Source organism: Leopardus geoffroyi, chromosome A2 (genome assembly GCF_018350155.1).
Source record: "Leopardus geoffroyi isolate Oge1 chromosome A2, O.geoffroyi_Oge1_pat1.0, whole genome shotgun sequence".
Taxonomy (NCBI): domain Eukaryota; kingdom Metazoa; phylum Chordata; class Mammalia; order Carnivora; family Felidae; genus Leopardus; species Leopardus geoffroyi.
The window spans coordinates 99458557-99486490 of NC_059331.1; the positions used below are offsets into that span (position 1 = coordinate 99458557).

Genomic DNA, 27934 nt, shown 5'->3' on the forward strand with positions numbered 1-27934 from the left:
TTTATGGTTTCTTTCAACAAATATTTATTGAGCACATACTATATGCCAAACACTTGGCAGCAAGAAAAAACAGGCATCAGCCCTTATAGAAGTTATATTTCATAGACTTGAAAACTTCTTTTAGCAAAAACATTATTTTCTAAGTATCACATTGAAGTTCTGCATATCATATTGTGGTGGGCAAGGGGTTCCACAAAATAGCACCTTTTCAGATAGTCAACTTTATTTAAGAAATTCCCTTGAAAAGATAAATGCAAGTATACAAGGATATGTGGAGTTTTGTAGCCAATGGGGTTCCCAAAGGAGTTAAAATGGAATGTGTGCCCAATGTCATCATAAGAGTCTTATTAAATAAATATGAAAGCTTCTGAGATAAAAAAAGTATGTATGTTTTCCATTGATGTGCTATACCAACGATGATAGGATTTGAGAAACTTCTAAAAAAGGAATTTTAAATGCCAAAGTTTGATACTAAATTGTGAAGGTTAAAAAGATTATATTGCTCCATATTATTTTTTAATCATTAAAAGTAGTCTAGAATTTTACTTCTCTCAAGATAACTGTGAAAGTGGTTTCATTTTTGGTGGTTTATGGTTGTTCTTCTAAATTACAGAGAAGTAATCATGCAGAGACAAGTTTGGTTTGTTTTTTTTTTAACTAATCGCTGCTTTGCAGAGGTCACTGAAATTCTATTCATGTGTGGTCTTCGTGCAGCAAAGCAGGTATTGGTGAGGTCTTTGAAGGTCACCAAGGGCCAGTGACTGGAATTAACTGCCACATGGCTGTGGGCCCAATTGACTTTTCACACCTGTTTGTCACGTCATCATTTGACTGGACCGTCAAACTGTGGACCACAAAGGTAAGAATACCCTAATTTAAGATCTCAGGTAACACGTAGGCAAAGAGGACAATTTTATTGTTCACAGCCTGCTGGTGAGTGCAGTCTGCCTCAGAGCTAAAAGCTCAGTTTCTCCATCCATTTTATTTATTTTAAAATATATAAGTAATACTTGAAAGCATTCTAAATGGGAAAAATCCCAACCATTCAAATAATAATAAAATGGAAGTCCTTCTTTACTAACACTAATCCTGCCCACAACATCCCCTCCCGTGCTACCATCTGAGCCCTCTCCCCAGAGGTGACCCTCTTGTAGCAGTTTAGTGTGGATTCTGTAAGCACTGACTTACATGCATATGTACTTATGGAAATATGACTTGAGACTTGGTGTTTTGGTTTGGGGGTTTGGGTTTTTTGTTTGTGTGTTTGTTTTTTGAGTCCTTGGTGGCTTTTAAGCTGGCAAATGGCACTGTATTAATTGTGCTTTCAAAGGCAATTCTGACCATGTTTGAGAGCCAAGAAAGGAACGACCATCTAAAAGAACGGCGCAGTAGTCCAGGGAATAAATGAAAGCAGCATAAACCAGTAGTTTGGGGTGGAAGGAAACAGATGGGTTCGAGAACTGTTTATAAGGTACAGGCAACAGAAATTGGTGACTGATCTGATACAAAGATGGTGAGAGAGGGAGTCATCAGGAAAAAACCCAAGTTATGGCTAGAGCAACTAGCAATCTGTGCTCATCTATCAAGGCATTCACTGCATGGAGACATTAGAGGAAGGGCGTGTCGGCAAAGAGCATTATGCGGGTTAAATTTAAGGTGCCTGGGCGGCACGATTCACGATCTCCATCAGACGGTTTGATATGTGGGATGGAAGCAGAGGGAGACCTCTCGGCTGTGGGTACGTACTTAGTAGCAGTCAGAATAGCAATCACAGAGCACCTGGGTGGCTCAATCAGTTAGGCATCTGACCGGTTCAGTTCATGATTCCAGGGTTTGTGAGTTCAAGCCCTGCATTGGGACAGAGAGCCCACTTCAGATCCTCTGTCTCCCTTTCTCTCTGCCCCTCTTCTGCTTGTGCAGATGTACTCTCTGTCTTTCAAAAATAAATAAAAGTTAAAAAAAAAAGAATAGCAATCATTATTATAGTCCAAGGAGTGTATTTTAAAAGAAATGTTAAGAGTAACAGGGAGCTTGGGTGACTCAGTCAGTTAAGCATCTGACTCTTGACTTTGGCTCAGGTCATGATCTTATGGTTTGTGGGTTTGAGCCCTGCATAGGGCATGGAGCATAGGGCTCCATGCTGACAGTGCAGAGCCTTCTTGGGATTATCTCTCTCTGCCTCTCCCTCCACTTGCATGCTCATGCTCTCTCTCTCTCTTTTACTCTCAAAATAAATCATTTAAATAAACTTAAGGGACGCCTGGGTGGCGCAGTCGGTTAAGCGTCCGACTTCAGCCAGGTCGCGATCTCGCGGTCCGTGAGTTCGAGCCCCGTGTCGGGCTCTGGGCTGATGGCTCAGAGCCTGGAGCCTCCTTCTGATTCTGTGTCTCCCTCTCTCTCTGCCCCTCCCCCATTCATGCTCTGTCTCTCTCTGTCCCAAAAATAAATAAACGTTGGGAAAAAAAAAAATTAAAAATAAATAAATAAATAAATAAACTTAAAAAAAATAAATGTGAAGAGTAGATCCAGAAAAAACAGGACTGTTTAGGAACTAGAAAAGAAGATTAAAAGAACACCAACCCTTGGGGTGCCTGGGTTGCTCAGTCGGTTAAACATCTGACTTCACCTCAGGTCATGATCTTGCAGTTCATGAGTTCGAGCCCCGCACTGGGCTCTATGCTGACAGCTCAGAGCCTGGAGCCTGCTTTGGAATCTGTGACTCCCTCTCTGTCTGCCCCTCCCCTGCTCATGCTCTGTCTCTCAAAAAATAAATGAACGTTAAAAAAGAAAAATTTTTAAAAGAGCACCAACCCAAGAAATAGGGGGAAAAATTATAACTTTGGGGTATGAATAGAGAAGAAGAGGACATAATTGGCCTCAACTGTAGGAAAAACAACTCACCTATAAGAGAAATTTAATTAAAACCAAGTTGAGAAACTTCTTTTCAGCTATCATACTGACAAAAATTCAAAAGCAATATAATCTGTGATAAGACAGAAAGAACCAGCCATTTTCTGTCTGATAAGACAGAAAGAACCAGCTGTATATATAAAAACCAGCCATTTTATATATACAAATATAAATATTTGTATAATATTTATACAAATATGGAAAATGGCACAACACTGGAGAGAAGAATTTGGTAATATATAAAAAACAATTCACCATGCATATTTGCTCATTGTTAGAGCAATTCCTGCTTCTAGGAATCTATGCCAAAGGTATACTAGCAAAAATAAGAAAAGACATCTGCAGAAGGAGATTCATTGAAAGGCTACTTTGAATAGCAAAAGACTGGAAAGGACCCAAGAGTCCGTCAGTAGGGCTCAGGACAAATCAAAAGTAGTGAACATCCACACAAGAGAGAACCATTCATGGAGAGGAAGAAATGCAGAAGGTTTCTTCATACTAGTATGGAGTGGTGCCTAGGATGTATTTTTTAAATGAGAAAAGTAAGGTGGAGAAAAGTATAAATAGTACATTGTCATTGTTTAATATTTATACATGTTTAAGATGTTGGAATGATAGACACATATACACAAAATTATTACTTATAGGGAGGCAGGAGGCTGAAAGAAACAAAGAGAATAGCTATACTTTTTTTTTCTTTTAAATACGGTGTACTTTTGGTTTGGGAACGATGTAAATATTTTTCACAATTACAAAATGAAATAAATTTTAAAAGTGGTTCCTAAAAAATGTGAAGTAACATGAAATGAATCAACCTTACTGTGGTTCAAATGGGAAGCAAACTCTTATAGTATGGAATGATTCAAAGTGACTTTAAAATCCTGTATTTTGACTCTACAGCCCGAAAAGGATATATTTTAAAGATAACAGGAACTCGATGAAAATTTTTAACTACTTTTCATACTCACATTGCTGGTGGTTGTATTGTTACTTTACTCTCATACCATTGTGTTTGTATCATGAGATAAATGAAATGGCTGCATTTGTGTCATTGAAGAGTGATATCAGCTGGGTTGAAAGAAGATACAAATGCATGAATTGAGTAAAATCTCTGTAGTAATCCTGAATACAGGTTGTATGCATCAGTAAAAACTTGTGGTATGTGTTACCTTTAAATCTAAAAAATACAGGGGCGCCTGGGTGGCTCAGTCGATTGAGCGTCCGACTTCAGCTCAGGTCATGATCTCACAGTCTGTGCATTCGAACCCCGTGTCAGGCTCTGTGCTGACAGCTCAGAGCCTGGAGCCTGTTTCAGATTCTGTGTCTCCCTCTTTCTCTGACCCTCCCCTGTTCATGCTCTCTCTCTGTCTCAAAAATAAATAAATGTTAAAAAAAAAAAAAACCTTTAAATCTAAAAAATACATATTCAAAGCTCTATTTACCAAAAAGGTCCAGAAACAATGAGCAATTCAATAGCAATGAGACTCCTGGTGTCCAGATTGTGCTCTCTAAATACCAGTTTTACTAAAAGAAACCAGAGATTCTAAAAGAAATTACTGATTCTAGATCTGGAGCAGGAAATGTATAAAATGAAGCTGGAATATTTCATCATAATAGAAATCAAGGAAGCTACCAAACACTGCATGTTTCTTGTCAAAGGTCTTAGCAGCCAATTTGAATAAGCTTCTGCTGTCCAAAGAATATCAATAAGGGTAATAGATTCATGAGTTCATAATAATACTGAAAAAAGGGGAAAAGAACCTCATTAGTCATATTTGGAAAATTTTAGGGAAACGAATTCAATATTTTGGAAATTAAAGAAAGAATCAATTATATATTCTGAGAGATTTAAACATTTATTCTGTCTTTTCTATATGATTTGTATGTCAGGGCTACTAAATAATTGATAAAGGGATGTTCTAGAAATATTCCAGCTAATAGAGGAAGATAAGATTTGCTTATCACCACTCTGGAACCTCTAATGATTTAGGTAATGATTATTGCTGATAACATTATAAAAATAGAAACAACTTTCACAGTTATGGAAGTATAGAATACTTCTTTTGAAGTAGGTTTGTCCCCCAAATAAAATTCAAATCCTATCAATCCACCAGATCTCTAAATTTAGAGACAATTGGAGATAAAAAAGCTAAATACTAAATAATACTACAGAGATGGAATCAGTCAAATTAAGGCTGTGGAGAAATCTATGGCACAGCTGATCTCCTTTCTGCAACATTTTCTTTGAAAACCTTTTTTTCAAAGAAAATAAAAGAAATGGAGGTGGAAACTATGTATCAAAACAAAATAGAACCAAACAATACTTGAGACATTTCAACCAATCTTAAAATACTAATCCTGCATAGATCTTGATCCAGACAAGAAACCCTTTGAAAAAAGTGGAAGGTTATCAGGAAAATGGGAAAATTGACTATAACATTTGATGATATTTATGGATTATTATTTTTAGATGTGACAATTATATTTTGATCATCTTAAGTGGTTTTACCTTTTAGAGATGCACACCGAAATCTTACAAAAGAAATCACATGATGTAAGAAATTTGCTTCAAAATAATCAGTTGGGAAGGGAGAGCATGTGGATATAGATGAATAAAATTGTGCCATATTGATCAAGTATTGTAGCTGTATATTGATATTCTTCTATTTCTGAATGCATTTAAAATTTTCTACAGTAAAAAAAAAAAAAACTAAAAAAAAAAAAATAAACAAAAGAGAAAGGAATGACCAACAGTAACAAATACTTCATGGAAGTATCGTCAAGACTAAAATGCATCCATTGTATTTGGCACCCTCACTGTGCCCATGGCAAGTACAGTTCCACTGGCATGTTGAGGATGGTACATGAATAACAAGGAGTTAAGGAGTGAGTGAGAAGGAAGGAAGCATTGAAGAAAACTCGAGAAGTTTGGCTATGAGGAGAGGAAGATGGGAGGTAGAAAGAGAGTTTTCCTTTTTTCTATTCTTTTTTTTTTTTAAAGATCACAGAGACGCTTGAGGATGTTGCTGTTGTAGAATAGCCAGCAAAGAAAAAGAGTAGAAAACCTGCAAGTGTAAAACGGAGAAAGGGCCCTGAAGGTGTTGGGGTAAATGAGATGCATAGCATGGGCAACGGGTAATATTAATATTTGGGCAGTGGCATGCCTTCTGTTGTAACAAAGGAACAGGAAAGGAAGGGGATGAATACGCAAGTGCGTAGGTGTGGTGAACAAAAGCAGAGGGAACCCTCCTGGGTTTTCTCAGTGAAGCAGGATGTGAGGTAGTCTGCTGAGTGGGAAGCCGAGGTGCTGAAGGGAGCAGGTTGCAGCTGGCCATGGGAGAGAAGAGGAAGAGCTGATTAAGGAAGCAAAGATGGACTCTGGGAGGTGTCATTCTAATTATAGTGGCATCAATCTTCAGGGCTGACTTCCTCCAAGAGAAATTAGCAGCAGAGATATGGATATGGATGAGGGGGACACTTAGTTGGATCCAGGGCCAAAGCTTTCCCAGAGTGCGATGGCGAGACAATAGAACATGAGATTGGAAATAAGGACAAGAGCATGTGTGATGTTAGAGGCTAAGGATTCTATGCTCTGGAGCTGAAGGGAAATGAAAACAGGAGAAAGTAAAAGAGCAAGGGGTTGGAAGCCCCTAGAAGATCAAAGAATATGTATGAAGGAAGGAATTGAGTAAGAGAATTAGTAAACTAAGAGATTATTGTTAAAAAGTGGGATGTTTGGATTTAGTAATGAACGACTGAAATAATTCCAAGTGGTAAAAACAAAACAAAACAAAGCAATAGCTTCAGGCTGTGGTCATATTGTAACTGAAGTCAAGCAGACGTGAAGTTCATTGGAGCCGAGGGGGTCTGACTGGGATAGAAAAGTACATAGCGAGCCCCATGCTAAAGTCACCAGTGAATTAGGAAGAGAGATCAGAAAAGGTAAGGATGATACAGAGAATGGCCTGAGCTTAAAAGAAGCAGGACTTTTTATAGGACATCTACACCCTGGAGAGCAAATAAGAAGCTGACCCTCTCCCTCTTCTGAAATAGAATATCTAGTAATGAACGCTTTCTCCTGGAGGACACAGCAGGGGCGGTGGTGAGCTTATGAGAGAAGCGGGGAGGGAGGTTCCCCTGAGACAGGAAGCAGAGGGAGCTTTCCATGAAAAGCCTGAAGATGGAGGCAAATGAGCTCATCATGGAATGGGAGACATGGAGAGCATGGTGGAAACATCTAGAAAGGGGGAGAGCACTGAGTGGTTGGTGCAGGTAAAACAAGTACTAACAGAGATTTCTAGACAATGCTATGAGAATTTAGCAAAAATAGGGAGGGGAGATACAAAAAAAAGGAGACTGGAACTCTGAACAGAATGCTAATTTTTGCAAATTCTAGTGAGGACAGCAAGCAAGAAGAAAGGATTAAAGTACATTGCATTGCCCACCCTCCACCTCCCCATCACACCAGATTTCATCATTAAACCACAATCAGGGGAGGCTTCACATTGAAGCAGAAACTTTGTTGGAGCACTTTACCTGGCAAACAGAGGACAAGGCTGCATTCTAGCAGCTGAATCAACAAGAAGCCATTTTCATCTGAATGGTTGAAAGGTAGGGATCCACTCAGGAAATACATGCGATGAACTGGAAAGATAGGTCTATACTTGGTTGTGTAGATTTATTTTTATTTTATAAATTATGGCAAGTCATTTTAGGACCAAATTAATCAAAACTTAATTCTAGGGAGTTTTCTATGGAAGATGAATTTGCAGGGACTGGGGGTGGTGGAGCAAGACCACCATTTACTGAGGTCATACAGTATGCCAGGCATTATGCTAAATATACTACATGCAATACATAGTCCATTAATTCCTCACAGTAAACTCAGGAGTAGTTGCATTACTCCATTTTGTAGAAGAAGAAATAGACATAAGAGAGTTGAAATAACATCCCTGGTGTGCTCAATGAGAGCCTGGGGTATTCAAACCCAAATGAGTGTGACCCCCAAAGCTGTGATCTTTCCCACACAAGCATGCTAAGCCCAGAGACAGGACATCCAGTTTTAAGGCTAGTTTGACCATCCAGGTGAAAGTCAGAATTTTGGCAGTGGCAGCAATGGTGAGTTTGTGGAGAACACAAGTCTAAGAGAAAGAAACAAGCAGATGTGACCAAGTGACTGGATTTGAGAGCAGAGTCAATGACGATTCTGATATTTCTGCCTTAGGCATCTGAGTAAAAGACTGATAGTGCCAGTGACTGAGATAGAAAATAGAGGAAGAGCAGGCTTATGCTGGGGGCAGAAAATTAGCAGTCTGGGCATGCTCCAGCTGAGGCACCTGGAAATTCCTAAAAGATAATCGAAAATACCGGAACTCAGGGTTAAGAGTGTAGGTAAAAATCTGCTTTGATCTCAGGGTTGTGAGTTCAAGACCCACATTAGGCATAGAGCTTACGTTTTTAAAAAAATCTAGATATGGCAGTGATCAACCTATAGTCAGTCATTGATTCCAAGAGAAAATTAAGAAGAAAATGTCAATTGAAGAAGAGAGGGTGCAACGTGGGAACCACAACTGCTTAAGGAAGAGAAGGAATACATGGATGGAAAAGACAAGAAGAAGGTGACATTGACCTCAAGACAGACTGAGGCTGGTTGCAGAACAAGAAGAGCAGACAGGAGACAAGAAAACAAAGATCACTCTTTCAGACTAGGGGCCAGAACTGAAGGAGACAGAGTGGTGGCTAGCAGGAAAAGCCACACCCATGAAGGACTTGGTTATTATGCTTTTTTTTTCTCCCAAGATTTTATTTATTTATGCTGACAGAGAAAGAGAGAGAGAGAACTAGCAAGGGACACGCAGAGGGAGAGGGGACAGAGGATCTGAAGGGGGCTCCATGCTAGCGTCAGAGAGCCTGATGAGGGGCTCAAACTCACAAACTGAGATCATGACTTGAGCCGAAGTCAGATGCTTAAACAACTGAGCCACCCAGGTGCCCCCAAGATTTTATTTAAATTCAAGTTAGTTAACATATAGTGTAGTATCAATTTCAGGAGTAGAATTTAGTGACTCATCACCCAGTGCTCATCCCAACAAGTGCCCTCCTTAATACCCATCATCCCTCTAGCCCATGCCCCCTCCCCCCTCCCACATCAACCCTCAGTTTGTACTCTATCATTAACAGTCTTTTATGGTTGTCTTCCTCTCTGTTTTTATCTTATGGAGGAGCCAGTGAAAAGTGCAGATTGATAGTGAGTAGACTGAAAATTGAGAAGGATGATATCAAGTGCCAGTGTGGGGTTGGGGAGGGGAGTAGAGGCAGGACACTGCTAAGGCTGGAGAAAGATCGGATGGGTTTAGCTGAATGCAAGTGGAAGGCAGAGCAGAGAGAGAAGGTCCCTGTTCTCTGGTGAGGTCAGAGGTGTGCTCATCCACTGACGGCTATGGGAAGTGGGATATGGCAGGGAGAGGAGGGGAGCTGCAGGTCATGTAAGAGAAGGGACAGCCCCCTGCCTCCAGAAGATGTCTGAATGGTACCAATTTGAGGACCAGCTGGGGCCAAATATCAAAGATGCATTTCATAGGTGATGTCTAATGCTCCCCCACCCCAGACATTCTGCATGTCTAGAGACACGAAGAGTAGGAGCCAGCAATCTGTGTTTTAATAAGCCTCCAAGCGATCCCCATGCTGCCAGAATTTGAAGAGCCATGCTCTAATCCAATGTGAATTTCGGTCTGAAACTCCCATCCTACAGAGCTGGTGGGACAGTTCGTTTATTTTGAGGGGTCCTTTCTCCTCAGGGTTGTGTTAGGAAACTGGGGCGCTAGTTCAGGAGGCAGCGAGGAGAATGAAAATCATTGTCCCACTCCCCAAATCAGGTTTCCTGGTACAATTAATACCCTACTTGTTCTGGTCAGAGATTTGTACTATGAATATATTTGAAACACCAAATTAATCATAACCTCTTGTGATGATGTCCTAGGAGCAATGGTTACACTTTATACTCTTGGCAACACCTGCTAGAGTCCTTTTCCTCTTCTTAATCTAAACATGTGTAAAATTTAAAGGAAATGGTAGCAACATCTAAAATTACTAGTCGCTTTTGCAAGACTTACTGAAACTTTCAGTCTTCATATAAAGAGCAAAGTGAAAATATTAACACTGTTCTGAAAATACTGGAAATTAAAAAAAAGAAAGAAAATACTGGATATCAAGGCTTTGAGTTTTTTTTTTTTTTCCATTCTTATTGACAATGAGAATTTTCAGATAGGTGGAGAACAGAGACAAAAATCAGATGGGTAATTATTTCTGGGATGCTTCTGACAATAATGGTTAACTTGGTAATCTTTATTTTAAACTCATTGTGCAACTTGGAGTCATTTGATCATTTAAACAAAGGTGAAGAAGGTTTTGGTCACTTGATAATCAAGTTAGTGATCCCCTCACACTTAAAATTATGTCCCAGTCCTTTTGGACAGCTATAACCAAATACCCAGGCTGGACAGTTTCTAAACAACAGGAATATATTTCAGTCAGTTCTGGACGCTGGGAATCCCAGGATCAAGATGCCAGCATGGTCATATTCTAGTGAAGTCCCTCTTCCTGGTTCATGGACAGCACTTCCTTGTGTATCCTCAAATGGCAGAGGGGCTAGGGAGCACGGTGGGGTCTCTTATAAGGGCACCGATCCTGCTCATGAGGTACCACCCTTACCGCTTCAGTATATCCCAAAGTTCCCTACCTTCTAATACCATCACATTGGAGATTAGGATTTCAACATATGAATTTTGGAGAGAACACAAACATTCAGAACATAGCAAGTTGCAAATTAAATAACATAAAAAAGAATCCTTCAGATGGTAGAAAGAGTTGATGCTAAGAAATAAGACTTTGAACCAGTCAGGAGTGAAATTTTAAAAGTAGTTGCAATATAATACTTTGTGTATAAAAATAAGCATAGCTCAAAGATAACCCCCCAAAAAGCTTTTTTTAAGTTTATTTATTTAATTTGACAGAGAGAAAAGAGAATGAGCTGGGGAGGGAGGGAGGGAGAGAGAGAGAGAGAGAGAGAGAGAGAGAATCCCAAGGCTCTGTGCTCCTGGTGCAGAGCCTGACACGAGGCTTGAACTCATAAAACTGCAAAATCATGACCTGAGCCAAAGTCAAGAGTCAGACACCTAACCGACTGAGCCACCCAGGCACCCCCACACATGCATTTCATATATTCTACTACCAAGAATTCACATTTCTAACACAAATATAAAATATTAGGACAGAACATCTATATTCCAGGGGAGAACGTCACACTCCAATTAGCACACTGAGCAAAATGCATGCAATCTTGAGGCTTGCAGCAAAGTCCATATCCACTCACTCTGCATAAGTAATGTGATTGCCAAAGAGACAGTAGCACTTCACACATTTTTAGACAGAGAGAAGCTATGACTTCAAACATCAAGACCAAAACATAAAGTTTCTGTACATAGGATTTCAGAAATACTGTAGTTTAATGGAAAAGCTTATTTGGAGAAAATGCTAGTCATTGCCAATCCTCTTTGTGATTTGAAAAAGTAATATTACTGTGAACTTTATATATGGTTTCATTTAAATTTCCCATGAAGATCGTACAGGTTGAATTTATGAACTGGGAAAGGCTAAAGGAAAGACATAATACTGTATATTCTGGGGGCATTTGGGCTTCTGAGCAGTTCCCAAAAGAGTGGTTTAGTCCATGAACACTAACTAACTGCATTGGCTGTAGGTGGAAAATTAACCTGCCTAACGGTGTTACAGAACCTTAAAATTTTAACACGATTCTTTCTGGTTTCATTATCAGAGTTAACTTAGTAAGAAAGAATAAGTAGTGACAGAGGCTCGCTCTTTCTTTCTTTTCTTTCTTTCTTTTTTTTTTTTTTTTTTTGGTCAGAAACTAAGGCAAAATAATTAATGGTGTACTTTTTTTTTTTTTTAAGCATAGTAGCACAACCATTTTTGATAGTGAGAGAGCTTTGTTCATCACTTTGATTATCAACATACTGTATTTTAACTCCATGCAAGGGAAAGAAAGAATGACCCTTGCCGTAGTGGATAAAGAGTAAAAATATAACCATGTGTAGAAAATAGTGCTGTTAGGATGCCTGAGTGGTTCAGTCGGTTAAGCTTCCAACTCTTGATTTAGGCTCAGGTCATGATCTCCTGGGATCGAGCCCCAAGACAGGCTCTGCGCTGTCATTGCAGAGCCTGCTTGGGATTCTCTTTCACCTTCTTTCTCTGTCCCTCCCCTATTTACACTCTATTTTTTTCTTTCTATCTCAAAATAAATAAATCAACTTTAAAAAAATAGTATTGTTATGGTTGGTTATCATAGAGGCAGTATATGAGAGGGTCCAAATGAACCTCAAAAGGTAGAACAAACAATCAGATGTGTCCTAACGGGTGTGTGCGGGTAGAGCATGGAAGTTACAGAGAGTGTGAATTCTCTACCTGTCCACATGGAAGTTTCTCGTGGGAGATCTTCCCATGTGAAGTCCCACAATAAGCATCATCTGTCTCTCTTCCCCATATGCCCAACTTGCCCTTCCCTCTAACTTTTTGAAAACACAACAAAGCACAGGCACCCACTCTTGACCTTGCTGCCTCTTTCCCATCCTGTTTATCTTCTGCCTTTTCCCACCAAACTGCAGTTTTACCTCCTACAACCTCTTTATCTCCATAATCACCACTAAACCTCCTCCTTCAAAAATTGCCCTGACCTCCTTCTTGCCTGATCCGTGGGCATTTTGCCATTTTCATTTCCTTTCATGACTTTGCTGTTTCAATAATGTTGAATAGTCCCTTGGAGCATCCTTCTTTAATATATCAGTGAGGCTGTTTTTAAGAGAGTAGTAAAAAGCTGCATACTTAAAAGTCTATCTTTGATGATTCTTTTAAAAAATAATAAAAAGAAATGCATTGCCTGAATAAAGTCAATTGAGTACCAACTCTTACCTTTTACTATATCTTAGCCCATTACATTTCCCATCCATCAAGAAATACTGGAGTTGATACTTAGAAATGAAGTATGAACTCTTGGCTGGATTAAAACATTCATTATTCCACTCAGCTTTTCTGTTTGCTGAGGTTTTGGGTAATTTTTTTCCTGTACTGTAGTTTAGCTTAGTGGCTAGACAAGTTATGAGTCTTTGGACTTTTTATCATTGCATCCAGTTTGGAAAGTTTCATTGGGCTCCAATTAAATATTGAGTTAATATTTATTTTGGTCCTGGTACAGCTTCGTAAGGATTTAGGTTCTTGATACTGTTTGTGTATTGGCCAGCTCAGTCTATTCCTTTAGTCTTCAAAGAATTTGAATTTCTTCTGCTTGTATGGATCATAGCTTCTGAATCCTTTCTGTGTTAAAACTTTGGGGCCTAAAATTCAATTCTTTTCTGTTGACTGGTCAGGTATACAGTCTGACTTAACCCATGTGTTGGCATTGGATGTGGCTTCTGGACAGCACCCTGGGATGCTGTTATCCAAGAACCTTTCACGTCACACATTTGACTGATGGAAATCATGGACTTCTCTCAAATGTGTCTTGACACTGTACAATTAACCTACACCTCAGTCCTCTCTCTAATCTTTTAATGAAACGGAGTATCTAAGAACCAGATTTTCCAAGTGCCTGAAAGATGATGACTTTGCACAAATTAGAAAGATAATCTTCAATTGCCAAGCAACTACTGTGAAATCAATAAATATTACCTATTTCACGATGACATCCTCTGCCAGAGTTTAAATACAAGATGACAATCTTACCTGATTTTTTTTCTCCATCTTAGCTACTAGGAAGGAATGATAATTTCAATTTTTTATGAATAAAAGAAATTGGAAAAATTTTGTTTTTAAAGAAAAACATTGTTTTTTCCCTTTAAAATGAATTCACCAAAGATGATTATGTATTATAATAAGTGTTAAATACACAAAATGTTATTACACATACTGCAATAATAAAAATAGCTTTGTCTTGTCACTGAATCACATTTGGTGTATGTAGAATTTCTATCCTCTCCCTGTAAGACCATGAGCTCCCTGAAAGTAGGCTCATATTATTTTGTCTGTATCCCCAGTACCTGGCATACTGCTTGGCACCTGGTAAGCACTTAATAAATCATTGAATTAATACATGGATGAATAATCCCTGGGTTTTTAAGAGATGTATATTAAAGACATACTGTAACAAGTATTTAGTTAGCAGTGGTTTTGAGCAGTAAAATTCATAGTCATAATTTAGAAATATAATAATTAGAAAACTGAGGTTAAGCTTTAAAAATCCTACTAGGAAATATTCAAGAAATATAATTTTGGGGGAAAAAAATCTAAGGCAACCATCCAGGAGCAGAGTGGCCTCTTAAATATTTTTCTTACAAAGTAGATGAGTAGGATTCCAATTAATTTGTGAGAATGATCTGAAGAGCTGGGCAACCAGAATATGTGTCCTTAGCCATGTCTTGCACTCAAGAGGGTATTTACCCAAGTGAGCAAGGGAAGAGGTTCCTCAACAGGCTGACAATCCCCTTTCAGTGCATGCAGGTGCCCAGGTGCATGCAGGAATGCTTTCTAAAGATACCCCTGGGAAAGTCTGTCCTTTGTGGAATATGACTCCCCCTCCCCCGAAAAAAGGGGCTCGACTCTCTCTAAATCATAGCTTATAAGAAAAATTCCTAACTCAAACTGAAGCTGGTGAGGAAAGGATAGAGAAGGAAATGTGCTAAAGAACCTTCTCAAAGTAGGTGATATCCAAACTGAGGTTTGAAGGATTTAGGTCAAGGGAGAACAGGGAAAGACATTCAAGTAAAAGGAATTGAATATCCAAAAACCAAAGCATGGGGTAATTGGCACCCTACTTGTGTGACTTTAGGAAAGTTACTCTGCCTCTGTGTGCTGCTGTTTATTCATCTATACAGTGGCAATTACAATACTGCCTGTCTCATAGGGGACTTGGGAAGCTTGAATGAGTTAAGTCTATATAAAGCTCTCAAAACAATGCCAGGCAGAGAGTAGTAAGTACTATGAAAGAAGTAGCAATATAGTTATTACTATTAAATATAGTTTTTGTTGATATTTAGATATTAAACTGGTTTAGTTGGGCTGGAGCAGTGGTGCAAGGTGACTAGAAGGGAATAATAAAAGGGTGCCTCTGGGGACAAAAAGGGACCAGATGATGAAAGACAGTCTGTGATGCCATGCTGGAGTATAGACTTTGCTCTGAAGATGATAAGAACCATAACTCATGGTAAATGGGGCCTCATGGCCTGTTGCATAATGTCATGTAGAATGAGACTAAGCACTGAAGACATGTCACCTTTCCCTCAGGACTCTGAGCCACAGCATTAGCATAATGTGCTACATGTGATGACTGCTTCATCAGATTACCAGCAATATGTAGGTTCCACCTTAACTCCTCCACACATCCATTAGCCCCTCCTATCCCAGCATTGCTTGATTGGAGCATTAATGAACACTCTCCAACTCTACCATATTCAATAGGAGCATCTTGATTGACAAGAATGTTTACTTTTGCAACCCTTCATGAGGCTTCCTTCCCAATTCACCACTACACTTAAATATGCAGATGATAGGCATCTGGGTGGCTTAGTCCCTTGAACATCCAACTTCGGCTCAGGTCATGATCTCACGGTTCATGAGTTCGAGCCTTATATCGGGCTGTCTGCTGTCAGCACAGAGCCCGCTTCAGAAGGCTCTGTCTCCCTCTCTCTCTCTGCCCCTCTCCCACTCATGCTCTTTCTCTCTCAAAAATAAATAAATAAATAAATAAATAAATAAATAAAGTAAATATGCAGATGAAGCCCAATCATGATGATAAAGATTATAATGATGATAATAATCATAATAATAGAAGCTGCATTCAACTGAACACTTCCACATGACTGGCATTGTACTAGTGCTGTCACATAATTTTAGGTGTATTTTTGTAAATACGCTGCCCTGGGACCCCATCTTGAATGGATTGCTGCAAAATTGTCTCATCTGAACTTTCTGCCAGCTTTATGTTTACTTCTTTTTCCATTGTTTTTTAAAAAATTTTTTTAAATGTTTATTTTATTTTTGAGAGACAGACAGAGCGTGTGTGGGGGAGGGGCAGAAAGAGGAGACACAGGATAGGAAGCAGGCTCCAGGCTCTGAGCCGTCAGCACAGAGTCCTATTCAGGACTTGAACCCACAAACCATGAGATCATGACCTGAGCCCAAGTCAGCGCTTAACCGACTGAGCCATCCAGGCGCCCCTACTTATTCTTACAGTGTATCTGCAATTGGGCTTTTCTTTTTATCAACTTATAATTATTTTTATGTTTTTGAGCCAAAGGTATATTCTCTTCCTCATCTTTCCCAGTTTCAAGAAACTTGTGTCACTGGTGCTTCTAATTCTCACCCGGAGCCCGTTAGTTTTTACACACCTGTCCCTGCCCCATCATGTCCTGACTTCTCAAAGAGGATTTAAATATGGCAGGACAAGAAGATGGAGAAACTGTCATTTGTCCCAGGTATAAAGAAAGTACGTGTAAGGATTTTTTCTTAGCATATTCTAATGCCAATTACTTTTACAATTTCTACTTATTTCTTTAACTTTGTTGACTGTTTAGTACAATTTGCACACTTTTTTTTTGGAGAGGATATTACTTTGTCCATCTCTATCCTGTGTCTGATATGTTTTAGTTTGCCAAGGTTATACTCAGTATGGAACGAGTAGAATTGGACCATTAGGACAAATTACTACTTTATCAATTTAGGACAATAAAAATTGGGAGAATGTTCTCGTTCTTCTAGTACTTTGTAAAGAATAAATAAAAGTTTTGTAGAGGAAAAATAAATATACTTAATCTTTGAAAACTCTTATTTTCTCTTCCAAAGGAGAGTAAAAGGCCCTCCCATAAATTCTGGGGAAACAGACCTCAGTGTTTACTACTGGAAACTCACCAGCTCTGTGGAAGTTTCTGGAGAGGAATGTTGTGGAATTGGCGGTAGAGTGAAATAGTGTTCTCTCCTGTCCCCTGGTTCATTGGCTTGAACTAAGCCCAAGTCAAAACTAAGAAGAAGTCTCTTATAAGTTGTCAGTTTCCTCCTCACTTAGGACCTTCCTTAATGATTAAAAACTTAACTTTTAAACCAGATTTCCCCTTTACAGCTCTGCCAGACCCAGCTACATTAAGAGGCGTAATGGGTCACCAATCCAGGAAGGTTATGCTTGAGGCTCTTGGCTTCTACCCACTTATGAAATTTAATTTATGCCTGATTGGTTTGATTTTTCTCTCCTTTAATTGCCCTCCTTTAACAAAGATCTGTAAATGAACTGAGATTTTAATTCTTTTGCTATTAAGACAATTTCTTGAATATAGCAATCCATCAAAATGCACCATCAAAATGAAATGTGAAATATCTATTGAGTATGTGTGTGTGTATGATCTTGTTTCTTCTTTCTACAGTATTTTGTGTTAATCTACATCTGTAATGAATTAGAACAGCCATGCTCTTTTCTAACAATGCCCCCCACCATCCCTTCAAAAAGTCTGTCTGTTTGGAAAAATAGTTCCTTAAGAGCAGGGAATGACCATGTCAAGGTTGTGACAAAATTCATACCAATGTCTCTGAGGTTGGTGTCTCTCCATGTTCATTCTTCCTACATAATCCTCCTAGGTAATCTTCCTATAACCTTTCATTCTACCATCTCCTTTTAGTACAACATGAAACAGTGTTTGTATTTTGTGGAACATAAACAGGAATTTTTTTTAATGGTGAGAGAAAGAGTTCCTTGATTTTAAAAGACACTGAAAGAGTTAAAGTGAACGAATATCTTTAGCAGGGAGGTCTTTTTAACTTATTCTTCAGAAATGGGCTGGATATATGGTATGCAGAGATCCCCAAATTTATCTGGATATGGGACTCATTTTTGCCCAAGCATACTGAGAGAACAGTATTCCTTGGAACATAGCTCTGGAAACTCTGACTGACATGGCCCTACTTGCTTTCCTAATCATTTCAAACACCTCAACCTGCATTTCATGGTTTTCTACCCTTTTGGACAAACATCTAACCATTAGTCTCAAAAGTTCTGAATACAATCTTTCCAATTTGTGTTTCCAGTAGTAATGTCAAACAAGTAAGCAAAAAACACAAAAAAATAACAAAAATAAAAACAGATCTAGTAAGGATGGAAGTGATTAATGAATTTGAATATATCTAGAGAGAAAATAGAGAGAGACTGAAGTATAGGAAGAATTAAGTGTTTAGAAACAGTATTTGGAGATGGAGGTGTGTGACGAGACTCTGAAAGCCATGGAAAGAGCTTTCTGTGAAGTCAGGTCCAATGCCAGTACCACATGGAATCATGATTAAATAAATACACCACTTTAAAAAAATAAACAGACTTTATGTCCTTCATAGAATCAAAGTCCATGTGTGGAAATCAGAAAGAAAGGCAACGAGAAAATCTGGTTTAAGTCATAGATATCAGACCTGAGGAGAAGTCTACAGATCCCCTTTTTAATTCCCAAATTTTCTCAAAAAGAAAACAATGTCCTGAGAGGAGTGATTCAGATATCCTTTTAGTCCCATTCTCTTTCTGTCTCACATGGATCATAATGGAGTCAGTCAGAAATCAGTGTTTTAAAAACCAAACAAACAAACAAAAAGCAGTTTTAACATTTAATATTTTTATTTGCCATTTAGTAGTGGACTCAGATGCTTGAATAACTTTAACCATTTTATCTGGTTTAATATTGCATCACTCTATGGTCATGAAACTATTCTTATTATAACTTTAATCGACACCAAAAACCTGAGCACTCAAATACAATGTAAATGTCTTTTGTTGTATTTATTTGTTAATTGTTTCCCTCTTTCCACTGAACTATGAGCTTTCTGGAGGTCGGTGGCCATATTTCATATCTATTCTGTATTCTCTATTGCTTTCAGTCAGAGTAGTAAATGGTTAACATCTAATGTAGGCTGATTATCTCCTTAACCAATTACATACAAATTAAATTAATCCAGTAACAGTTATATTGCTGATTAACAATAGAATAAACTCTGAAGTTTTATATTTATTGCAAATTTATTTCAATCCTCATTCAGGCTCCCCCGTGACTGAAACACAACTGCATCCTACAGACCTACAAAGACACCACTGTTCTTTCTTTATTGATATTTCTGAAAACTGCATTCTCCATGTATCGTTCTACTCCACTGATCTTTTCCCCCTTCTGTCCAACCAACTGTACAGCCATATGAACACATAAATGTATACATACCGATCTACACATTGTCACTGCAAAACATGTAAGAATATAATAACAGTGCAATTTTTTTTAACAATCACGTGAAGTTCATAGTTTACATTAAGGTTTGCTCTTAGTGTTGTAGATTCTGTGGGTTTGGACAAATGTAGGTTGACATATATTCATCCTTATATTATCACATAGAATATTTTCACTGCCCTAAAAATCCTCTGTGCTCTGCCTATTCATCCTTATTCCTGCCCTTTGGCAACCACTGACCTTTTTACTGTCTCTATAAGTTTTGCCTTTTCCAGAATGTTATATAATTGAAATTCTAGAGTAGATAGCCTTTTTAAATTGGGTTTTTTCACTTAGTGATATGCATTTAAGTTTCTTCCATGTCTTTCCATGGCTTGATAGGTCATTTCTTTTTAGTGCTGAGTAATATTCCATTGTCTTCATATGCCATAGGATTTTTTTTTTTTTTTTTACTACTGGAAAACACCTTAGTTGTTTCCAAATTTTGACAATTATGAATAAATCTGCTATAAATATCTGGGTGCAGGCTTTTGTGTGGACATAAGTTTTCAACTCGTTTGGGTAAATATTGATGAGTAGGATTGCTGGATTCTACGGTAAGAGTATGTTTAGTTTTGTAAGAAACTGCCAAGCTGTCTTCCCAAATGGCTGTAGTGTTTTGCATTATTACCAGCAGTGAATGAGAGTTCCTGTTGCTCCATATCCACACCAGCATGTAGTGTTGCCAGTGTTCTGGATTTGGGCCCTTCTGATAGGTGTGTAAGTGGTATGTCATTGACGTTTTTATTTGTGTTTCCCTGGTGACATGATATGGAACATTTTTTCATATGCTTATTTGTCATCTGTGTATCTTCTTTGGTGAGGCGTCTGTTAAGTCTTGACCCACTTTTAAATCAAGTTGTTTTTTGTTGTTGAGTTTTGAGAGTTTTTTGTATATTTTGGATAACAGTCCTTTATCAAATGTGTCTTTTGTAAATATCCTCTCTCAGTCTGTGGCTTATGTTCTCACTCCCATGATAACAATTAAGATTCTGCCATTAAGTAAAGGCAAATTTTGCCTTCTCTATCCTTCTAATCAAAAGAATAGTATATTTGATTGATTATTCATTCATTAAACCAACAGTCAAGAAGGACTTAATGTGTGTTCAACCTCCTGCCAAGGACTTCCACAAGAGTAGAAAAGAGACATGTTTCCTGCCACGAATGGATGCATAGTATACATTTTGTTACTCAAACTTGAGTAAAGAATAGAATTTCTTTAAAGAAAAAACTTCCAGCATTACCTTATTATTATAATATAAATTATTTTCTTACAATTCAAATGCATATAAACAGAGAATAAGGTATACACACTTTGTATTTATTCATTTAATACATAACTATTGAGGACTTACTGTGTCCCAGGCAATGAACAAAATAACAAAGTAACAAAGATAGACAAAGTGCTTGACTTCACAGGCATGTTCATTCTGGATGGGAAGGAAAAACGTGCACATTGAAAGAAACAAACATAACCAATTGTTATTCATGGCAGTTATGTTCTGTAAAGTTGCCATAAAGAATTGATAATCACATAACCATTGCTTCTAGGGGAAATACAGGATTAGGTTCCTGAGAGCCTCTGGTCACCACATTTTCATCAGCCAATCAATACATGATCTTGTTTTAAGTGTATTTTTGTTTAAAGACACCTTATGAAATATGTATTGTTGATTCGTTAGCAATGAATTCTAGCCAAGGGCTCATGTCTAAGGGAAACTTATCTAATACATATTTTGTCAGTAAGGCACATCAATCTTTTTGTGCTTAGGAGCACTGGACAATACTTAGCACCGGCTTGGGGGCCATTTTAAACAGTGAAATCAACAACAGCAACACTACAAAAATGAAAAATCATGGCACCAAATAAACTACACAAAGGACATTCGTTTATGGTATGGGAATTGAAACAAGGCAGAGCATTGTTTTATTCAGCCTTAGCTAAGAATGTGCATGTCAGGTGACTCAAATTTTTCTCCTCTCTGCTCTTGTCCATGAATGACTGCAAAACACTGATTTGGGGCTTACAAATAAATCCTAGAGAGTAGGCAAATCCAAAAATACAGAATCCATGCATAAATAAGGACTATCTACATGTAATAAATTTCAGATAGTGGTAGGTGTTAGGAAGCTGATGAAGCAAGGTTGGGGTAGAGAGTGACGGAACATTAGGGACAGCTATTTTAAATGCTTATTTCTTTATTTTGAGAGACAGAGAGAGAGAGAGTATGAGTGGGGAACAGGCAAAGAGAGAGAGGAGACAGAGAATCCCAAGCAGCTTCACACTCAGCACAGAGCCTGATGCAGGTCTTAATCTCACGACCGTGAGATCGGGACCTGAGCCAATGTCAAGAGTTGTCTGCTTAACCAACTGAGCCACACAGGTGCCCCAGGGACAGCTACTTTAGATGGATGACTGAGGCAGTCTTCTCCAAGGAGGGGACACCTGAGAGACATGAGTGATGAAAAAGAGTTTGCTCTGTGAAGGTGAGGGGAAGGAGGCTAGTGTGGGTGAAGGGAACAAATGTAAATGGCTGAGAAGCAAGGAGAAAGCTTGACCTGTTTTGTATGAGCAACGAGACAAAGGCCTCCATGTTTTCAGCAAAACTAGAATGGCAGGAGAGGAGGTTGAGACTGCAATCAGAGGTCAAGTAACACATGGCCTTGCGGCCTAAAGAGGAGCTTGGATTCTATTCTAAAGAGAAATGAGAAGACACCCAGGGTTTTAAAATATATATCAGCCATAGCTTATAACTTTTAAATAATTTTACGGCTCCCCCAAAATTACAAATTAAATTTACCCCCCAAAATAACCACTTACATGAACTACATTAACTTTGTGTGACACATCAGGTTCCTCTGAAAGTGAAGTGGTGATACAGTGACTGTATCTTCACTGCTGTGAGATGACTCCAAGAGTGACGAATGGGTCATTTTCTATTCACGGTTCCTCAGTGTTTCCTCTCCCGAGGCTGCCATGACTGAACCGAAACACTCCCGCAGGCCTGACCCTGACACGCACATCTACAAGGCAGCAGCATCTGGCTGATCCGAAGCAGGTTAACCTAATCTCTTGGCTCTTCCCTAAAGGAAAATATAAAATTAATATTTCTCCCAGAGAACTCCTAGAATCTCCCTCCCACCAAGAATTAAACCCCCAGCCCTCCAGAATTGTTTGAAAAACCTTGCCCTAACAGAGGCATTTTAGGGCCATGAAACTGCCTTGTACAGTGATAAATATATGTCATTACACCTTTGTCCCAACCCATACAATGTATCTGACCAAGAGTGAGCCCTAATGTAATCTATGGGCTTTGAGTGATAATGATGTATCAATATAGATTCGGCACTTGTAAAAAATACCACTCTGGTGAAGGGCGTGGATATGTGGGAAATGAACCTCTACTTTCTGCTGAATTTTGCTATGAATATAAAACTGCTCTGAATAATGAAGTCTTAAGGAAAAAAAAAAAAAAAACCTCACTCTACATGGAAAACTAAACAACAATTTAGGAATGAAGTAAGAATATATTTAAATATAACTGCATAAGACAGACTCCAAGGCAGCCCCAGACGCAGTGCCTAAAAAGAAGTCAGAAAACAACGTCTGGGGCCTGGGGGACGGAGACATCTCTGTGCCTGTGTGGGTATTTGAGGGGGAAATGTGGGTTAGGCAGGGCTTGATTGGGACCACAGGATTGGACAATGTGTGAGGAGAGAGGGTAGTATATTCTCCAAGGGTAGAAAGCAGCACGAACAAAGCCTTGAAGGCCAGAAGGTTTTCAGAGTGCAGAGGAGATTGTGAACGCAGACGGCTGGCTAGAGCACAGGGTTTTGATTAGGGGATGAGGGGAATGCATATTTGGAAAGCCTGGCCTTACCATTTCAGCACTGATCTGCCCCAGTGGGACCAGATGGCGGTATCATAGCCCGGGACTGCCTTGTTAGAGAGCTGGCCCTGCGATCTGTGGCGTGGAGGTGCTTTCTCAATGTAGCTATTTGTACTGAGTCTGTCACTAGCTCAGCAGGAGGTAAAAATTACTTGACAGTCTCTCCTGGCTCTCACCCATCTGAAGCGTGAGAGAGAGTCAGGCTGGCAGAGTGGGTGGGCACTGGGGAGAGGGAGTTCTTCAGAACTGAAGCTTTCAGTGAAGGAGAATGAAGGACATAGAGAGGCTTAGCCATGGTCTGGGGGCGCCAAGCAAACAGGCCCCCACAGTGGAGTCCCCAGTGCCCGCCTTCTACCTTTCACTCTCAAAGCGTTTCGTTTGGTGTGGAAATCTCTCTCTCTCTCTCTCTCTCTCTCTCTCTCACACACACACACACACACACACACGCATGCACACATATGTACACACACACAATATCAAACTTATTTGGAATTTAAACTCTCAGCTAAGGATCCTTCTAAACAAAGCTACATGTTAATATGGCTCTGTTGTTCCCTATCACCCTGCAGATGTGAACTACTCACCGTATGCGGTGTGATCATTTAAGCCCATTTGACTTCTAAAGGCGAGGGTGATAACATTTTGGATTTCATTTTTGTTTGTCCCATAAGAGTCTTGAGTTTTGGCCAAAAACCCAGGCCGTGGATGAATGTGCTTTAGACCTCGCTTTTTGTCACGGGGCCAAGTGGACTTGAGAGAGAGGGTGGAGCTGTCTGTTCAGACATGATTTTTAGTTTTGCCCTTTGCCTCTGGAGCCAGGGCCCTGGCCCCCATCCAGCCCCACGAAGAGAAGATTATGGTATTTTCTAGGTAATTTTAAGGAACACAAACCCAAAGTAAAGTCAGGTGGTTTCAAGTCTGCACTGAATTTTTCATGTTAAGGATTTGTCATGATTTGGGTTTTCGGCAGAGCGCTATTTTAAATGATGAAGGGAGTTGTATTCTTCTGGAGACAGGCATGTTTTGGTTGTTTGCTAATGACCTCTGGTTTTGCTTATGAGGAGTTTTGTTAACAAATGGAAATGTAGCAAAATAAAACACTCTCTTTCTTTCGTACTTTCTTTTTTTTCCCCCTTTTCTTCTTTTTTTAAACAATGAGAACCCGTGCAGTAAACTGTCAAAACCAGGCTATAGATATTGGTTATTGTAGCATCATTAACACTGTGTAAAAATAAATTAGTCACTTTAGCAATCAAACATATTCTTCTGATCCCCTGTCGGTGCTTTTAAACAGAGCCTTCCCCTCGCTGTTTGATAGATCCTATTGTTAAAGAGAAGAGAACTGTAGAGATGTATTCAAAAATTCTTTGAAATTTTTCCAACCTCACGAACCCATTCAGCAGTAATTAGCCTTTAAGGAGGCTGATAAGGAAAGCTGGGCAGGGGCCTGCCTGCTCGAGTTTAAAGGTTAAGCCCAACCCCTGGATGAGAGTGTTCAGCTTTAGGACCCTAGTCATTCTCCGTCTGCCCTGCCTGCTTGCCTTGCCTTTTCCTGTCCTCTGACCCCATCCCCCATCTCACCCTCCAACTACCTTTCCTAAAAGAAAAGGGAGCCAAGACTGAGCCTGCAGAGGGTGACAAGATTAAATCAAAATAAACTCAAATCTCAAGCACAGAAAAAAATAGTTCTGTCTTCATGCTAAAGTGACTGAATTGAACAGAACTGTAATTTCTGGTTCCTTGTTTAGTTCCATCCCTGCGATGGTTTGGCCCATTTGTATTGAGATCGCATTGAATTCCACAGTTTTCCACCCCACCTCTCACCGCCCCCACCCCCACACCGTCCTCACCAGTCCCCAGTGTCTCAACAACACTGCAGAACTACAGGTATGATTTAAAGCTAAGTGAGAAATTTAAAAGAGGCTCTGCCGTCTCCAAAAGGGGGATATTTTTATATTCGCCAGAGGCCCCCTTAGTGGAAGGTGCAGTAAAATGCAAGATAGTGCCATCACTGATCACAAGGGGACGCGTTCAGGAAGGAGAAAATAGCTGCTCAGAAGCAGTATGTGTCTTGCACTCTTGGGGCAATTCCATTTGTGCAGAACTGTAGGGTGAATGTGCCCGTGTGGGTGTGCCTTAGAGGCCAAGAGAAAGAGAGGCTCCTTTTCATTTGAGAACTGTATTGGTTTGCTAGGGCCTCCATGACAAAGTACCACAGAAGAGGGGCTAAAGCAACAGAAATTTATCTCCTCATAGTTCTGGAGGTTAGAAGTCCAAGATCAAGGTATGGGCAGAGTTGATTTCTTCTGAGGCATCTCTCCTTGGCCTGCAGGTGGGGGGTCTTCCTGTGTCTTCTCATGCTCTTCCTTCTGTACATGTTTGTGTCCTAATCTCCTCTTCTTAGAAAGACACGAGTCAGATTGGATTAGGGCCCGCCATAACCGTAATTACCTCTTTAAAGATCCTGTCATCAAATGCAGTCGCATTTGGAGGTACTGGGGGGCTAGACCTTCAATATATGAATTTTGGGGCTGACATAATTCAGCCCATAACAAGAGCTATGTCCCTTGGTTAGGGACAAAAAAGTTAACAGTAATAAATTCCCCATGAGTTTCTTTCACATACACACACCTCATTCCTAGTGCCTGAAGAGCTCCAGTCCACCCAAGGCTGACTCCCAGGGGCAGCAGAATCCTGAGGGACCTGTGGATGTTGAGAGACAGTAGCAAGAATGGTTGGTGCAATGGTGTTAATGTAAGAAGTGACTTTGTGGTCGCTGAATCCAAAGACCCATTTCACCGTTGTCACCATGTTCAGAATACATTTACTAACTGGTGCAGGGTAATCAGGCTGCTGTGTGGTGCTATTTGGATTCAGGTTTTTCATAGTCCACCATTCTCCTCTTCCTGGACATCACTGCTCTTCTCCAGACAAATAAGTATATAAGAATAAGAATATTCCATGGAAAAGTGTGTATGTGTGTGTGTGTGTGTCTGTCTCACACACACACACATACAAACACTCACACACCAATTGACATGTATATCTTACAAAACATCTCAGGTACATACTGATGCTTTCAATCCAAGGATAAGTTTTGTTTGTTTTTTGGGACATACATTTTTCTATAGTACACAGGAAATTCCTGCCTAGATTTCCTGCTGTCCAAGTCTCTAGTAGGCTAGTTTCTATTACTATTTTTCATATCACTTTTCCTCTTCCAAATAGTACCCTGCTCCTGGCTCCTTGCCTATAGTGGACAAGCCTGCTGAAATCTTGGCCATGACTGAGCAGCAACCATGACCTTCATCAGAGATTAGGTTTCAAGGTACCAGAGTGAGGGGAAAGGTTCTGAAACCAAAGTAGCATGCCAGAAGAACAAGAAGTAGGCCAAGGAAGATGCTGAATCAAAACTTAATCAGGGAAGGCAGAGGTTTAACCCTGAGGAGACTAAGAAAAAATTGCAGGTCCAAAGAGTCAGAGGAAAGTTCAAGGCTCTTCTCATGAGTGTCAGGCAGAAATGGGACTGCACCTAGATGCTTCCTGCTTCATCACCCACTTTCAATACATCTTGTCTGTCTCCTACTTTCAAGGCTTGATGCCAAGTGTTCAAGATATAAATCTCCCTCTTGCACTATTGGTGGGAATGCAAACTGGTGCAGCTGCTCTGGAAAACAGTGTGCAGGTTCCTCAAAAAATTAAAAATACACCTACCCTATGACCCAGCAATAGCACTGCTAGGAATTTGCCCAAGGGATACAGGAGTACTGATGCATAGGAGCACTTGTACCCCAATGTTTATAGCAGCACTTTCAACAATAGCCAAATTATGAAAAGAGCCTAAATGTCCATCAACTGATGAATGGATAAAGAAGTTGTGGTTTATATATACAATGGAATACCACTTGGCAATGAGAAAGAATGAAATATGGCCTTTTGTAGCAACGTGGATGGAACTGGAGAGTGTTATGCTAAGTGAAATAAGTCCTACAGAGAAAGACAGATACCATATGTTTTCACTCTTATGTGGATCCTGAGAAACTTAACAGAAGACCGTGGGGGAGGGGAAGGGGAAAAAAAGTTACAGAGAGGGAAGGAGGCAAACCATAAGAGACTCTTAAGAATTGAGAATAGGAGCACCTGGGTGGCTCAGTCGGTTAAGCATCCGACTTCATCTCAGGTCATGATCTCACGGTTTGTGAGTTCGAGCCCCGCGTCAGGCTCTGTGCTGACAGCTCAGAGCCTGGAGCCTGCTTCGGATCCTGTGTCTTGCTCTCTCTCTGCCCCTCCCCTCCTCACGCTCTCTCTGTCTCAAAAATAAAACATTAAAAAAAAATTTTTTTTTAATTGAGAATAAACTGAGGGTTGATGGGGGGTGGGAGGGTGGGGAAAGTGGGTGATGGGCATTGAGGAGGGCACCTGTTGGGATTAGCACTGGGGGTTGTATGGAAACCAATTTGACAATAAATTTCATATTAAAATAAATAAATAAATAAATAAATAAATAAATAAATTTTTAAAAAGATTTTAAAAGAGATATAAACCCTCATAAGAAATGGTCTAAAATGTCAAAGATGTTACATCTAATGGATGGGTTAACTTAAAATATCACGACCATGTCCTAAAATTTGGTTTAGCTTGCCAAACCACTTGAAGAGCCAATGGGCATCCATACAGACCTCTGCCACATTTCCCAACCACTCCTCAACAAACCTTATTAATCTTCAGACACTTCTTGCTCCGAGACCAAGATGAGCCCCTAACTGCTAAGTGCAGTGGCTTCTT

The 27934-nt window shown here is 39.6% G+C and overlaps 1 protein-coding gene across 5 annotated transcripts in view; it reads left to right on the plus strand.

Moving 5' to 3' along the window:
* DYNC1I1 (dynein cytoplasmic 1 intermediate chain 1) overlaps window positions 1-27934 on the plus strand; it is a 315653-nt gene that overhangs the window by 253948 nt on the left and 33771 nt on the right. For all 5 annotated transcript variants that reach the window (XM_045494852.1, XM_045494850.1, XM_045494854.1 and 2 more), the window contains one exon: window positions 715-859. In XM_045494852.1, coding sequence (XP_045350808.1) covers window positions 715-859 — 145 coding nt within the window. The remainder of the gene's footprint in view (window positions 1-714; window positions 860-27934) is intronic.